At 39.4% G+C, this 13,917-nt stretch overlaps 1 protein-coding gene across 1 annotated transcript; it reads left to right on the top strand.

Moving 5' to 3' along the window:
* Nucleotides 1–692: 692 nt before the first annotated feature.
* LOC104509079 (anoctamin-2-like) lies at nt 693–11,719 on the top strand (the record flags this gene model as incomplete). Its single annotated transcript, XM_010150899.1, has 5 exons — nt 693–845; nt 951–1,003; nt 2,964–3,145; nt 9,768–9,873; nt 11,438–11,719. Coding segments are annotated over 5 exons (776 nt in total), but the record flags the coding sequence as incomplete, so codon positions are not given.
* Between the last annotated feature and the right edge of the window lie 2,198 nt (nt 11,720–13,917).

The following is a 13,917-nucleotide window of genomic DNA, read 5'->3' as shown; positions in this document are numbered from 1 at the left end:
GAACTCAGGAGGACTGTGCTTCATTGCATTACTACTTGTGCTTTAGGCAAGTTGATTAGTGCTTTCTTTCTCCCAAACTATTCTACCCAAATTACAAACCCAGCAAAATAAAGTGACAGTAGCATTCTCCTTTGTTAGGACTTAAAGAAGAAGATTTTTAACTTTGGAGGATATCAGTGACATAAGGATGGATGAAAATGCTATACAACACCACAGGCTCATGCATCCACAAAGATACTTATTCTGTTCCTGCTCTTAGCAGGTTGTCACCAAGTTTTCCAAAGGAAGCTGGGAAGAAACTGTGACAAATTGTAGATTCTCTCCTCTTGCTTGCTTGTGTATCATTTTCCTTATGGAGAAAAGGACAGGGAAGAACAGCAGACTTAATAAGTTAATTATGTATAAATGCAGAAGGATACACCCCGACCCCTTTCTCCTTTATTAAATTTAGTATTTACTTTGGCTTGTGCTTAGAGAGTAGGAACATTTTTTAAAACATTTATAAGGCATAGTGACAAACCTTTCTCTCTTTCATAGACTTGTTTTGTGATATTTATTACTGGGACCAAATTGTGAAGTGGAGTTTTATGGGTTTGGTTACCCACAAAGCTACTCAACAAATTGTAGTCAGCTGCATTTACCAGCTCCCTTCATGAGATATCAAAAAAAAACATTGCATATTTCTCTTCCAGTTATCCAGTTTGGCTTTGTCACACTCTTCGTTGCCTCCTTCCCTCTGGCACCTCTCTTTGCTCTTCTGAACAACATCATAGAAGTCCGCCTTGATGCTAAGAAGTTTGTTACTGAACTGAGGAGGCCAGACACTGTAAGAGCAAAAGATATAGGTAAGTAATGAATCAACATTACAGGGATGATAACGGCAAGGAATTCAATTTGGAAGAAGAAAAATCATAGTAAACCCATTAACAAACTCTGTTTTTTATTTACAGGAATTTGGTATAATATTCTGAGTTGTATTGGAAAGCTTTCAGTTATCATTAATGTAAGTATTTGGTTACATCAGTTTCTAACTGTGATCTTGGGAGCTTATATTGTCCCTCCAACATAATTTAAAAGTGAGGCTTAATTTTCTCAATTGCAACAGGACACAATAAAATATAAATTATCCAGTTCATTCTTGTGAAAGTGTAAAACGTTTTAATGACAAATGAGACGACTCTACACTCATCTCATTCCCCCTATCCTTGTGTTATGTAGGACAGGAAGACTAATTCATATAAGAACAACCAAGGAAGGAGATGTAAGCAGGAAACGCTCCAGAAAATTGATAAAGATCCACTTCTCATTCATGCCCATTCTTTTTTTCTCTTACTCTATTAGTGTAACAGTTGGTATGAATAAAGAGGATGTAAATACAACATCCTAGATTCTAGGAGCAGAAAGTCAAAAAATAGATAGCATTATCATTTGTTCTGATACATACAGATATGGTTATATCCCTAAACATAATTTCTCTAAGTATTTCTGTAAGAGCTGCTTTTTTTTTTTTTTTTTTTGTTAGGTTAAACACTCCCCAGTCTACAAAATGGGAAAATGTATTCTTTCACAGAACAAGAATGATTAAGTTAACATAATGCGTGTCTGGTATACAGATACATTATGTTTATTGTTCTACATGTCTTTCTTATATAAAATTTGCTTGTGTATACTTTAAGATGAAAAAGACTCATGCTATAAGAGTTCAATCATAATACTATCTATAGTTTTTTTGATCCACAGATCATAGAACCATTTAGGCTGGAAAAGACCTTTAAGATCATTTTGAACCATAAAATATCAAAGGTATCAAAGCACTTTAGAAAGGCAGATGATTGTCACTGATGGAGAGGGAATTTGTGCAGAGGTGTTATGCAAATTATCTAGTACAATAGCTTCCAGCAGCACCCTGTAGCAGTATGTAAGCTACCATTACAACTGGGAGAACCATAATGCCTTCAGAAAAGCAGTGTTGTTCGACCTGGGCGGAGCATTTTTCTCTTATGGCTCAGCAGTTTTCAGGATTTAAGTTAGGAAATCTGTGCAGTCCTGTACATACCCATAGTTTGGCTTTCAGGCATAGATTTCAGGTTTCCAGCACTGATCTGTGCTGGTTGAACAAAACTATGTAGCTTCTTCTTAGTTTTATCTGAACGCACTTTGCAGATTCACGATCCATGATTATTTTCTATGTCAAAAGAACAAATATTTTTATTTCTTGGGTATTTGATTAAAGTATCAGTTAGCTACTTTTTGTTGACAGAAATGTAAATATGCACATACCCAATTTTAAAAGTACTGAATGCCCAGTTCTACTTTTCCATCTGAATAATATTGATGCAGAAGGGCTATTTAGCAAAATCTAGTTTTAAATGAACTTCATGAATTCTTATTGACATGATCTAGATACTTCTGTGACTAATTCACTTCACAATTACAGCAGTTTAATACCACCATGAGAACCACCGATGTCAGATGTGTAAATCTTGATGCAGAGGGTGCAGGATGACTACCTTGCATTCAACTGTTTTATCTCAGATAACACTGTGTAACTACACCATATTATACTCCAAATTATACCAGCTAGCTATTATTCTTGTTGTAGTTTTGTAAAGCGAGGGATAAACTTCCCAATGGGTCCAGGGATGCAAAGAGTTGGAGAAATGTACAGTACATTAATTGCTTTTGCGACTCTATGCTCTAAGAAATATTACACTTCCCTAACTACAACATTCCCTTGGAGACACAGAGAAGGTTACTGTGAATTTATATATGTTGTGTACCAGGTCTGACCATTTAACTCTCACTTCGTGCCCATTCAACTTACTTGAATATGAAAATTATCACCTGAATTAACTTAATCTGAAACACATTAGAAATAGGTTCATGGCACTGTTTTTTGGTTGTTGTCTGTTTGTTGTGTTTGGTTTTTTTTTTGTTGTGTGTTTTTTTTTTTTGTCTCTCAGGCTTTTGTAATTGCTGTCACATCTGATTTCATTCCACGCCTTATGTATCAATATGCATACAGTCAAGATGGAACCATGCATGGCTTCATCAATCACACACTCTCATACTTCAATGTCAGTCATCTCAAGGCTGGAACACAGCCAGAAAGCTCCCCGTTTGCACAGGCTGTTTTATTCTGCAGGTAAAGTACTTCTAATGACGGTTTGTAGAGTTAAAGTAATTTCTTTCAGTCTTTTGTTAGCCAAAATTTTCAAAGTGGGAATTGATAATATTTGTACCTTTAAAAAGGTAGTTTTAAGAGTGCAGCTTTTAGAATGTTCTCACTATGTTAGAAGACCCTTAGAAGGGTTTTTGCAGTGCATGAAAAGGCAAAATAAACAATTTAGGCAGACATACTCAAATTAAAAAAAAATCCTTTCTTTATTGAAAGACAGAACTTTCATTAAAAACAATGAATTTTTAAAATGGTCACCCACTAGTTAGAACCAGGCTTTGTTTTTCTTTATTAAGTTCGACCTTTACCTGATGAGATCTGAGTTTTCAATATATTCTGTTCATCTTTAAAACCCACTCCGTTCCCCATGTACTTGTTTTATATTTCAGATGTATCTTTTCATACTTGGGAAACAAGGCTCAACTTCTTCTAAAATACGTCCAAAATGTCCAAAAATACGTCCAATCCTCCCACAGTGCAAATACCTATGGTGTAATTCAGTTTTCATGAGAAAACACTGACATGGTTCCAGGGCTCTCAAAGTAACCTTGCTTTTTTATAAAAACGTGCAGAAATCCAGAGGTGTTGTAAAGCACTACAATCCAACGCTACTTAAAAATTAGCTCCTCGGGTCAGTTCCATATTCAAGAGCCTGCCTCACCTTCCTTTTGGTCTCCCTTGAAATCATACTGTTCTCCTGCTCTGCAACGGCAAGAAATCATCACAAAACTAGCTCTTCCATTTTCTTTGGAAGGAGAGCCTTCATTTATATATATATATATATTTTTTTTTACTACACACAGGTCTTTAATTGGCCTCTCTTGTTTTTAGACATAATATATTTGCATATGTTTGCTCTCTTTTTCTGATGCACAACAAGGTTTTTGAATCTAGTACTCCAGACAGTTGCCATCTGACCCTGTCCTGGTTCTAAAACTAGTTTCACCTCTGTCTTTCCCACTCTCCTTTCCCAAACTCTAGTGCTCTTATTGTACAGTTTTTCTCTGAAATCAACTTAGTCTAAGGTACCAAAGGTGGGATTCTTAAAATTTATCTCCTTATGCTCCCAGCATCAATGTTAAAACAAGGGCACAAAATCAGTTACCAAGGAGAGCAGAATGATGAGACAAATCTTAAAGGTGACATTCACATACCATCTAGCATCAGATTGGCCTTTTCTTGAATACTGGTTTATTGAATACTCAGAACTGGGAGAATATACTGCCACTATGGTAGATATTGTAAATATCAATCAGTGTTTTCTGGTTACAGCTTCAGAATTCTTTCTCCTCTCCTTCCATTCACTGGAATGCATTGCCCTTGATCAATCTGTATTCAAAATACTTACATATTTATTAATTATTATTTCCAATGATCCCTATATTTTTGCGTATCTGACATTCAGAGACATTCAGAGTTTTTTAAGAAATTGTATTTACAGAGTAGATACAGATAGCTAAGGTAGCTGGAAATTTTTAGAGTTACCGTTAAGCTATAACTATTAATCTCCTCTATAAATCTGAAAGAGCAGCTTTCAGCATGACATAGAAAGCTTGTAACTAAAGCTAGTTAGGATGAACATTTTTGTTCTACCAAACCTTGGTGTTCATGTTAAAGCTGGGAAAGAAAATATTTCAAATAAATCCAATTGACTTAAAAGCAAAATTAAATCACAAAAAAATCAAGTAATTTTAAATATTTGCTGATTTTAACCTTCTAAATATAACATTATTTAGAAACAAGCAGCCTCTTAAAAGCAAGGAGAGAAATTAACTTTGTAATTCTGCTTATAACTTAGGTGCTGTAAATTGTTCTTCAGAACAGTTAACTTCTTTTCATTGATTATTTAAGGGATCATATTCTAGCTAGGTTCCTGAAGTAACCAAAAGCCTCCCCTTCCATATAAATGACTGCATATTTCTAAATGTACACTATGTACCTATCTCCCACAAAATCAGGGTTTTTTTTTCCCATTCTGATCTTATTAGGGAATAAGAAGTTTTGCTAAAATAGCTTGAGAAGTGGTGAATGGAAGTTCTTCAATGAGGCCTACATTCTGCTGTTCCCCATTTCAGTATGTTGCTAGGAGTTATCTCTGAGTATAACATTTTCTGTCAGAGTATGCAGCACCTCCGTACTTTCTGATAAACTTGTAAGCCTGCAAAATACTTTTCTGGTCTCAGTTTGTAGCACTTTTAAATTTGTATCCCTAAGTCAGCCTTTTTTTTTTCCTTCAACAAGCATCACCATCTACATGGATTTCTCACTGTGACTTTGCTACTTTAATTTTTCTGCTATTTACCTGGTCTCAGTCACTGGCCTCTATTTATGATGCATGACTACCAGTGTATTTGGAAGTGTGTGCATTAACAGCTGTGATGAAATGCACTCCTCAGATTAGCATGGAGTGCATTTTCTAACAGAGCCAGAAAAGAGGGAGAAGGGAATTATCCCCACTAGATATAAATATGGTCCCCGTCTGAGAATATCAAGGCTGTGCCACTGAGAGGAAAAAAAAATCCATTGCAAACAAGATACATACGCTAGATGTTTGACCATGTACTAGTCTGAATGAGAAACAGCTATGAGAGAATTTCTGTTCCAACAATTAGGAAAAGATGTCAGTGTCCACGTTCATTGTTTCTCATTATCATCCGCCTCAGTTGAATCTTATCAAAATCTCAGCTTTGAACAGAACTATCACTGTGATAAAATATGGGGTATCTCGCTTGTGTCCCACGAGACAGGCAACAAACACTGTCCCTTAAGATGGAAATAAAATCTGCTTTTCTGTTTCTGGCAAATATGTTGGGAACAAGCTGACCTCTCTTATTCTTAGATTTCTGTGACCTCTGGAGATAAATGTGGTTACAATAAGCCTGCATTCTGCTCCTTACGGGCATTGCCAGAGATTAAGGTATCTTAAAAATAACCATAACAAGCCAGAAACAACTCTCCCACCGAACATCCAGAATACATTCTTTGAATATTTTGAGCAACATTTTCTGCAGTGCTGTGAACTCTTTGACACTGCCTCCAAATAAACACTGCTGTAACTCCATTCTGACGCATAGCATTAGTTGTAATGATTTTTATTTTTTCAGAGCAAAATGACATTTGTGTAGCTGAAGGCAAATGAAAAGCAAACATTGCTAAGTTATGTGACATTTTTTACCGGTTTAGCCCTTTTAATCCCTGTAATCTGGTATGATAATGGAGTACATGAAAGCATGCTGATCACACTGAGAAGAAGAAAGAAGCAGATACAGATTCATTAATGAGACTTTTCCCTTAACATGAGTCTGCTCCAATATTCAGCAAAGTTAAAGTGTCGCTGAACGAATTAATTTTCCTAATGCCCTGGGATTCATCTCATACACTCCCAGTGATCAGTGGTGGATTCCATTTTTCCCCGAACAATTTGTATATGCTCCTGCATTGCTGAAACACTATTTCCTTGTGATTCCGCCATGTTTTCTTCAATTTTTTGTCAAAGACTAGCTGAAAAAAAGAAAAGGAAATGAAACAGATCAGCTTATTTAGATTGATTTGCATTTCAACCTACTTACATATTTTAATTTTCTTTTTCACCACACAATATACTTGTAAAATATATTAGGATATTTCTCTTAGCTCTGGCTTCAGCTCAGTTTTATCAAAGTCTTGCTTAGTCTTCTCCATCTATCATTCCCCAACATTTCTCTACTTTCAGTGGGCATTTTTCTTTTTTTCCCTCAGAACTTCTCTGTGATCTAGTCTTAGACCATATTGACTACTTCGTATTCTTGTCCTTTTTTGGTGGAATTAGAGCTGTTTGCTATTTTTGAAACACAATATTCTTTGCAGCACCAGTTGTTTGCAGGTTATAGAATCATACAATGGTTAGGGTTGGAAGGGACCTTAAAGATCATCTAGTTCCAACCCCCCTGCCATGGGTAGGGACACCTTCCACTAGACCAGGTTGCTCCAAGCCTCATCCAGCCTGGCCTTGAAGACATCCAGGGATGGGGCATCCACAACATCTCTGGGCAACCTGTCCCAGTGCCTCCCCACCCTCTCTGGGAAGAATTTCTTCCTGATATCTAATCTAAACCTCCCTGTTTTCAATTTGTACCCATTACCCCTTGTCCTGTCACTACAGGCTCTTGTAAAAAGGCCTCTCCCAGTACCCTTGTAGCCCCCTTCAGATAGTGGAAGGCTGCAATGAGGTCTCCTCGGAGCCTCCTCTTCTCCAGGCTGAACAAGCCCAATTCTTGCAGCCTTATTTCCAATTCTTGCAGGTCCTAGCATCCCTGATGAATCAAACATTTTAAGAATGAAGAATTGAAGAGATGAGGGAAGGGATGGTCTTATTTTAAAAGAAACTGCTTGGTTAGAAAAAGCCTGGGTTATTGCACTGTGAAGTCCTATGTGCCATAGAATAATTAAAAAGTTGGAGGGGTGAGGCTTAGCTACCTTGTCTGTAGCTCTGATACCTCCCTTCACCATAAATCCTGTGCTAGTGTTCTGTTGAATGTAGATTCAGGCATCATAAGCAGTGTGATTTCCAGCTGAGCCAGGTGAAATTTCCACAGGCTCTGATGTCCTGCAACACTTACATAGTTTGTGAAGCTCAGAGTACATTAAATGGAAAACCCACCACAGTTGGTGACCCTTCCAGGTGAACCTGGGCTCCGTTTCAAGACTGGGATTGATTTATAGTGCTAGGCAAAATCCACAACAAACTCAGTGGTTTTCCTTGGCTTTGATGTTCAAGCAGATTAAGTTCAAGGAAACAGGCTCTGGCCCTCGCTGGAGCCCTCGGACACAGGTTTGAGCAACGCACATTGTTCAGAAAGGTACCGGAGAGGGAATCCCACCGTGCAGGCACAGCACAGGACCAAACAGGAATCCCGTGTAAGACAGGACGGAGAGCTCTGCTGTTGTGCCCACACCGCTGAACAACACAAATAATCCAGGGTCTGACACAGCCCAGGAACTGCTTCCATAAAAACATACAGCCCCCAATTTAAAGTTTTTGGCTCCTCCTCTCCCTCCTCTCTCTCCCCATCGTGGGTTCTACCTTGAGTCCTTTGTCTCCAGAAGGTGCAGCACAGAATTCATCCAGCATTTCAGACTGCGGGGAGGGGGAGGGGGAAGGTGTGGAATGTAGGTGGTGTGTGGATTGTAAATGTATAACTTAGCATACAAAACCTCGTGGATAGAACCTGAAGGTAATTTTGGTAAGCGCACCTGCAAACTGAAGCTGACATATTTTATATATGAACCTTCTCCTTTATCCTCCAATGGAGGCTTTTCCACAGTATAATGAATCTTTCTGTCAGGAAGGGTTTTGTGGTATTCAAAACAGATTTTCCCTTTCTTAATTTCATCCCATTACTCCTAGTCAAACACTGTGAACAGCATTAAATTATCCCTTTCAGTCCTAAGGGCACAATTTGTGCATGGTTATCATGTCCAACTGTGGCTGTTACTTACCAAAGTGGAGCAATACATGTGCTGCTCTTTAATCTTTTCTGGTGAGTCAGTCTCCTCAGCCCCTGGATTGTTTTGCTGAACTGCCTTCAATTTGTTGCTTTCTTTTTTTTTTTTCCCCTCTGAAATGCCCACAGCTGAATGAATGAATGCAGCATTCCAGGTGTGGCTGTACCTGAGCTGTTCAGAGAAGGGCTAACACCCCCCAGCACCATTGTGCCTTTTGTTTATACATCCACAATTCATACTGTCCTCCTTGCCCTACTTCAAACTTGTGCTAACTTGCTGGCCACTGTAAGCTCCAGGCTATTTTCATTCCATTTTCTTCCGTACTCTATCCTTTCAAAGACCCTTCAATTGTTTTAATTTTAATTATTTTCCATTTCCTCAGATTACTCTCTTTGTGTTTCCTGTCTGTATTTCTTATTGCTTTCTGTGTTTCCTGCTATTTGCGAAACTTTCCAATTTAGGAGCATCTGTGACTTTTATTAGCCTGTTGTTTACTTCCAAATGATTGATGATAATACTAAAAGCATCAGTCTTTACACCAAACCAGTAAGGCTCTGTTTTATTCTCTCTAAGGCTAGACACTTAATTTAGGAAGTGCCTTTCTCGTGGCTCCCCCTGTTGTTAATGCCAACACAGGAACCACCAAAGTGTGAGTCAGATTTTACTTGGGCTGAATTATTCCCCAAATTAATCAGGGTTTAGGTGAGATAATGCAGGCCTGTCTCCTTTGGTCTGAAAGTGCCTTGGACTATCTCTATGCTTTAATTTCAACACTTTATTCCCTGTATACTGAGAACAATTTAACATGAACCAAAAAAAAAAAAAAAAAGGAGACAATTGTAAATCCTGGAAAAAATGGAAATTTCCAAAATTAGAACAATGTTCTGATTTTGGTTACAACTGTGAAAACCAGCCTAAGCTTGCTAAATTCAGTGGAGACAGTCCAGCTCTAATTCTGCAGTTGTATTTCTTAACAAGGGTTGAAGTAGGAACATCTGGAGGATCTGATCCTTGAAGTTTTGTGATTGGAAAATCATGTTAATCAAAGCTATTGGCGCAGGAGATTGCTGGAACTGTGTGACAACTGAGCTGTCTTCCTCAACAGGTTCAAAGACTACAGAGAACCACCTTGGTCCCAAAACCAGTATGAGTTCTCTAAACAGTACTGGGCGGTCTTATCTGCTCGCTTGGCTTTTGTTATTCTATTTCAGGTAAGTCTGTTGAGTTGCTGAAATTTCAGTCACAGAAATATCGTACTGAATGGATTGAAATGCGTGTGCCAAAGAACCCCATGTCCAACAGACCTTTTCTGTTTGCAGATACCCATCCTGATGTGCTTGCACCCAGCCTGCTGAGGTGTCTGTAGGCTGCGGCACAGGTTCTCTGTTCGGAACACTGTGGCACACCTCCTCAGCAGAGATTTCCTCTCCCTTCACCGAAGGGAAGTCCCACAGCCTGCATTAGCTGTTGGCACTAGCAGTGATTCCCAAAATACTCTAGGCTCTTGAACGTTTCAATTAGGTGGACTCTGTCAGCTTTTACACTCTGAGAGGCACCACTTGTACGTAAATGCTCTGTAGGCATGTGAAATGTGGTTCTTTACCCAAAGCAAGAAATAATCAAAAATAATAAATCCTCCAAGGTCTTTTGTTACTTTCTGCAAGTAAATGGAGTACATTCTCCCTAATAGGGAGATTTCATTGCCAAGGGATTTGCTATCATGGCTTGTCTTCCAAATGGCAGAAGCCTCCTGCTCTCCCTCTTGATCTGGGACCCTGACACAGTCAAACTGTACCCACCCCTCATACTGAAATATGCCTGTCTTTTCTCCTCACCTGCCAAATATTCCAAAGTGTGATGGTGGCTCTTGCCAGGTTTATATTGTCCTATTCTGCTTCTTTGCTCTGTCTTGAGTAATTTTTCCCCACTGGCTGCAAAACGTTTGTAAGCCAAGTGGTTATGCTGGGCTTCAAATAGCCTGCCTGCTGTTCCCAGAGTACATTCCTTGGTTAATTAGCTCCATTGTATCGGACAGGGACAGAGGGTTCATGCTAGTAGCCCTGTCAGCAAACATTGTCACACATTTTAAGGCATTACACAACATGGCAGTTTTCAAGCATTATCAGGATAATATAAACCCCAAAGCATAATTTACCTATAGACTTCGCCAACAAGCAAATTTTGCCCAGTCTGCTTCCTGCCTGTTATGAAGATCACCTGTGATGACCTTAACACTCGAGGTTCAGAGTTGTGGCTTGCACACTGCAGTAGTGTAAAAAAATCCTGCTTGTTAGCAGACAGGAGGATTTGAGGACAGAATGACCACGGAAGTTGTCTGTTCCCTGCTCAGGCCACATTGGAACCACATGAGCATGATTGTACTGGTGGATGCTTTCACTGATGCTACCCCTATAGTAATGGATTCTGAACTCAGTCCCAATGAGTTTGGTGTTGAGAACTGAGCACCTTTGAACACCTGTAAAAAATAAGACAGTTTTAGCTACTTAAGTCATGAGTCAGGTGATGAACCCAAGTCCTGTCCCGTTGCAAACCTAACTGAAGCGTTTGTTTAATTCTACCATTCCACTGAGGGGAGAGTTGTGCACAAATATGAGCTGTTCCTTGAACTGAGGCTTTACTCAGCTGCATAATACTACAGTCTGTCAACAAAATGTGTTTGATACCCGTCTCACAGCCGCAGCATTGTTCGCTCTTGCTCTAGTGAGCGTATTTTGGATTTTTCGTCCTTCTTCACCTCTGTTGCTGTGTTTGCAGAACTTGGTGATGTTCCTCAGTGTTCTGGTTGACTGGATGATTCCTGACATCCCCAAGGACATCAGTGAACAGATCAAAAAGGAGAAGAGCGTGCTTGTTGACTTCTTCCTGAAGGAAGAGCATGAAAAATTGAAGCTGATTGAAAGCTTTATTGCACGTGACAAGCAGAAATGCAAAAGTGGGACCAAAGGGGAAAGGATCCGGGCTGCCAGCTTCTGCCAGTTTAACCGAAGTCAGAAGGGCAGCTGTGTGTCCTTTAGCTCACAGCAAACGGAAGTGTGACTCCTCAGGGAAGGGTAACGTACCGTGCTCACCTCTGCAATACCTGCTTACTGTGTGACATGATTCTGAACCTGGAGCAAGAGAGGGACAGTCAAGGAAGAGACAGGGAGCAAAAGAGAGGCTTCTTTTACTTCCTTAGAAACTCCATGTGCAAGGGTCTCTGTTACATTTTATATGCTATCTGGGCTGCAACATTTTCAGACTTTATCGGTGTGAGATAAGGGCTATATGGTGGCGGTAGCTGGTGCTGGTGGTGATGCGTGTCAGTCGGGTAGGCAAGCAGGAATTCTCCTCGCAGTCTCAGCGGTAGGACCATAACCATCCCTCTTCCTGCAGTCACCCTGCGGGGCACGGGGCATAGAAGGGATACTCCTGCCCTGCTATCTACCTTTTGGCAGACCTGACAGACCACGGCGAAGCGTATGGTCTCGCACCCTGTACACCTGCCAGGGGATGGCTTGTGGGGCACCCAGGGGTCACCGTGCCTTCCTAACGTGCTGTCTGCAGGGCGTGCAGGGCTGTCGTTAGGGGCGCAGAGCTGTGGGAACAGGAGGAGTGAAAACCACTGGGCACTTCCATCTACAGATTTACTGTGCTTTGCTTAGCAGGAGCTTGAACACGTGTGCTCATGAGCAGAGAGGCTACAACATGCGCATCAGAATGAAGGAAAGCTGCTAGAACCAGGGAAGGTCCTTGTTATGCGTTGTCCTGAACGGGACGGTAGAATGAAGGAAAGCTGCTAGAACCAGGGAAGGTCCTTGTTATGCATTGTCCTGAACGGGGCAGGGCGGGTGGGGAAGAAGCCCTGCATGTTTGATTCTCCTCTCACTTAGACTGGGAATTCAGCCAGTAGCAAGAGGAATTGCGCCACTAAGCCAGCACCGGTGCGGAGCTGAGGAGTGAGGGTGGCATCAAGCCCTGCAGACCGTGGCGTTGTCACGTACCTTGTGCGTCAAGTCACCAAAGCTGCAGCTCTTCTGCATGGGCTGTGAAGTGAAATATTTTGCAGAACTGCGTTTTGTTGTAAGATAAACATGCTCACTGCCCACGCTTTCATCTACAAGCTTTTAAGGAATAACTTTCTTCTGTTATGAATGAAAATAAAACTTTCTTAAAAATCTGTTTCTGTTCCTGTAGGTTCTGTCTCTAACCTGACTTGAAGTTCAGAGTCTGGATAAAGCATTTTTCTTCACATTTTGTCTTCACAACAGTGCTTTCAAAACCATCAAAAACACAAACCAAACCAAGTGCTTCAGTTTCAGGCTTTGCATACAATATGATTGCTTTTTGACATTATAATGGTATTTTTTATATTTCGGAAGCCTTAGAATTGTATTGTTCTCTTAGACAGAAAAGTCTTTTTCCATGAGAAATTTTTGGTAATTTAATGAGAGATGTGAAAATATATTTTTTTTTTTAATTCAGATCCTAAACTGAAGAAAATGACATTGGGAAAACTGTTTTCAGGGTGAACTGAAATTAAAAGTTTAATTTTTAATGAAATGAAAATTTCATTTTTAATTTCATTTTAAAAATTTCATTTAGGGTTATTGTTCCCTTCTATATGGTAGATAAATGTGAAATGCTAAATGCTATTGTCAGCTTAAATAAAATAGTAAATATTTAACTTTGTTGAAAAAAGGTTTGACCTCTCCATATATATTCTTTTTCTGCTGTCGAAACTTATCTGCTGCATTTTAAATTAATTCAGAGTTCTTCCCCCTTCTGAAACTGTGTTTTGGTTTTTTGTTTGTTTGTTTGTGGTAGCTTTTTTGTTTGTTTATTTTACTTGGATTTTTTTTAATTAATTACAATTTGCTTGGGATATTGCCCAGATCTCAGTTTGAATATATATGCTCCAGACTACAATTACATCTTGTAAGTGTGCAAAAATGTGCAACACTGCAATGTTTCTCCCTTTTTATATCTATACATTATGTACAACAAGCTATCTGAAGAGCTCCTGACACAATGTACTCTGTATAAAGTATTGATTTTGTCCATATTTGATATTTATAATTGTTTGAGATAGAAAAATCATAGGAAAATAGCCCTCGACTTACATACAAGTCAAACTTCTTCTTAGTAAAAACACCCCACGGTCAGCTGTGATCATGTAAACAGCATCCTTCTCATCTGAAAAAATCATGTTATTGTATCTTTGAGGGGGCTAAGATGATGGCATTTGTACAACCAAA

Source organism: Eurypyga helias, unplaced genomic scaffold (genome assembly GCF_000690775.1).
Source record: "Eurypyga helias isolate BGI_N326 unplaced genomic scaffold, ASM69077v1 scaffold3154, whole genome shotgun sequence".
Classification (NCBI taxonomy): Eukaryota; Metazoa; Chordata; class Aves; order Eurypygiformes; family Eurypygidae; genus Eurypyga; species Eurypyga helias.
This window is presented reverse-complemented; position numbering and strand designations above follow the sequence as displayed.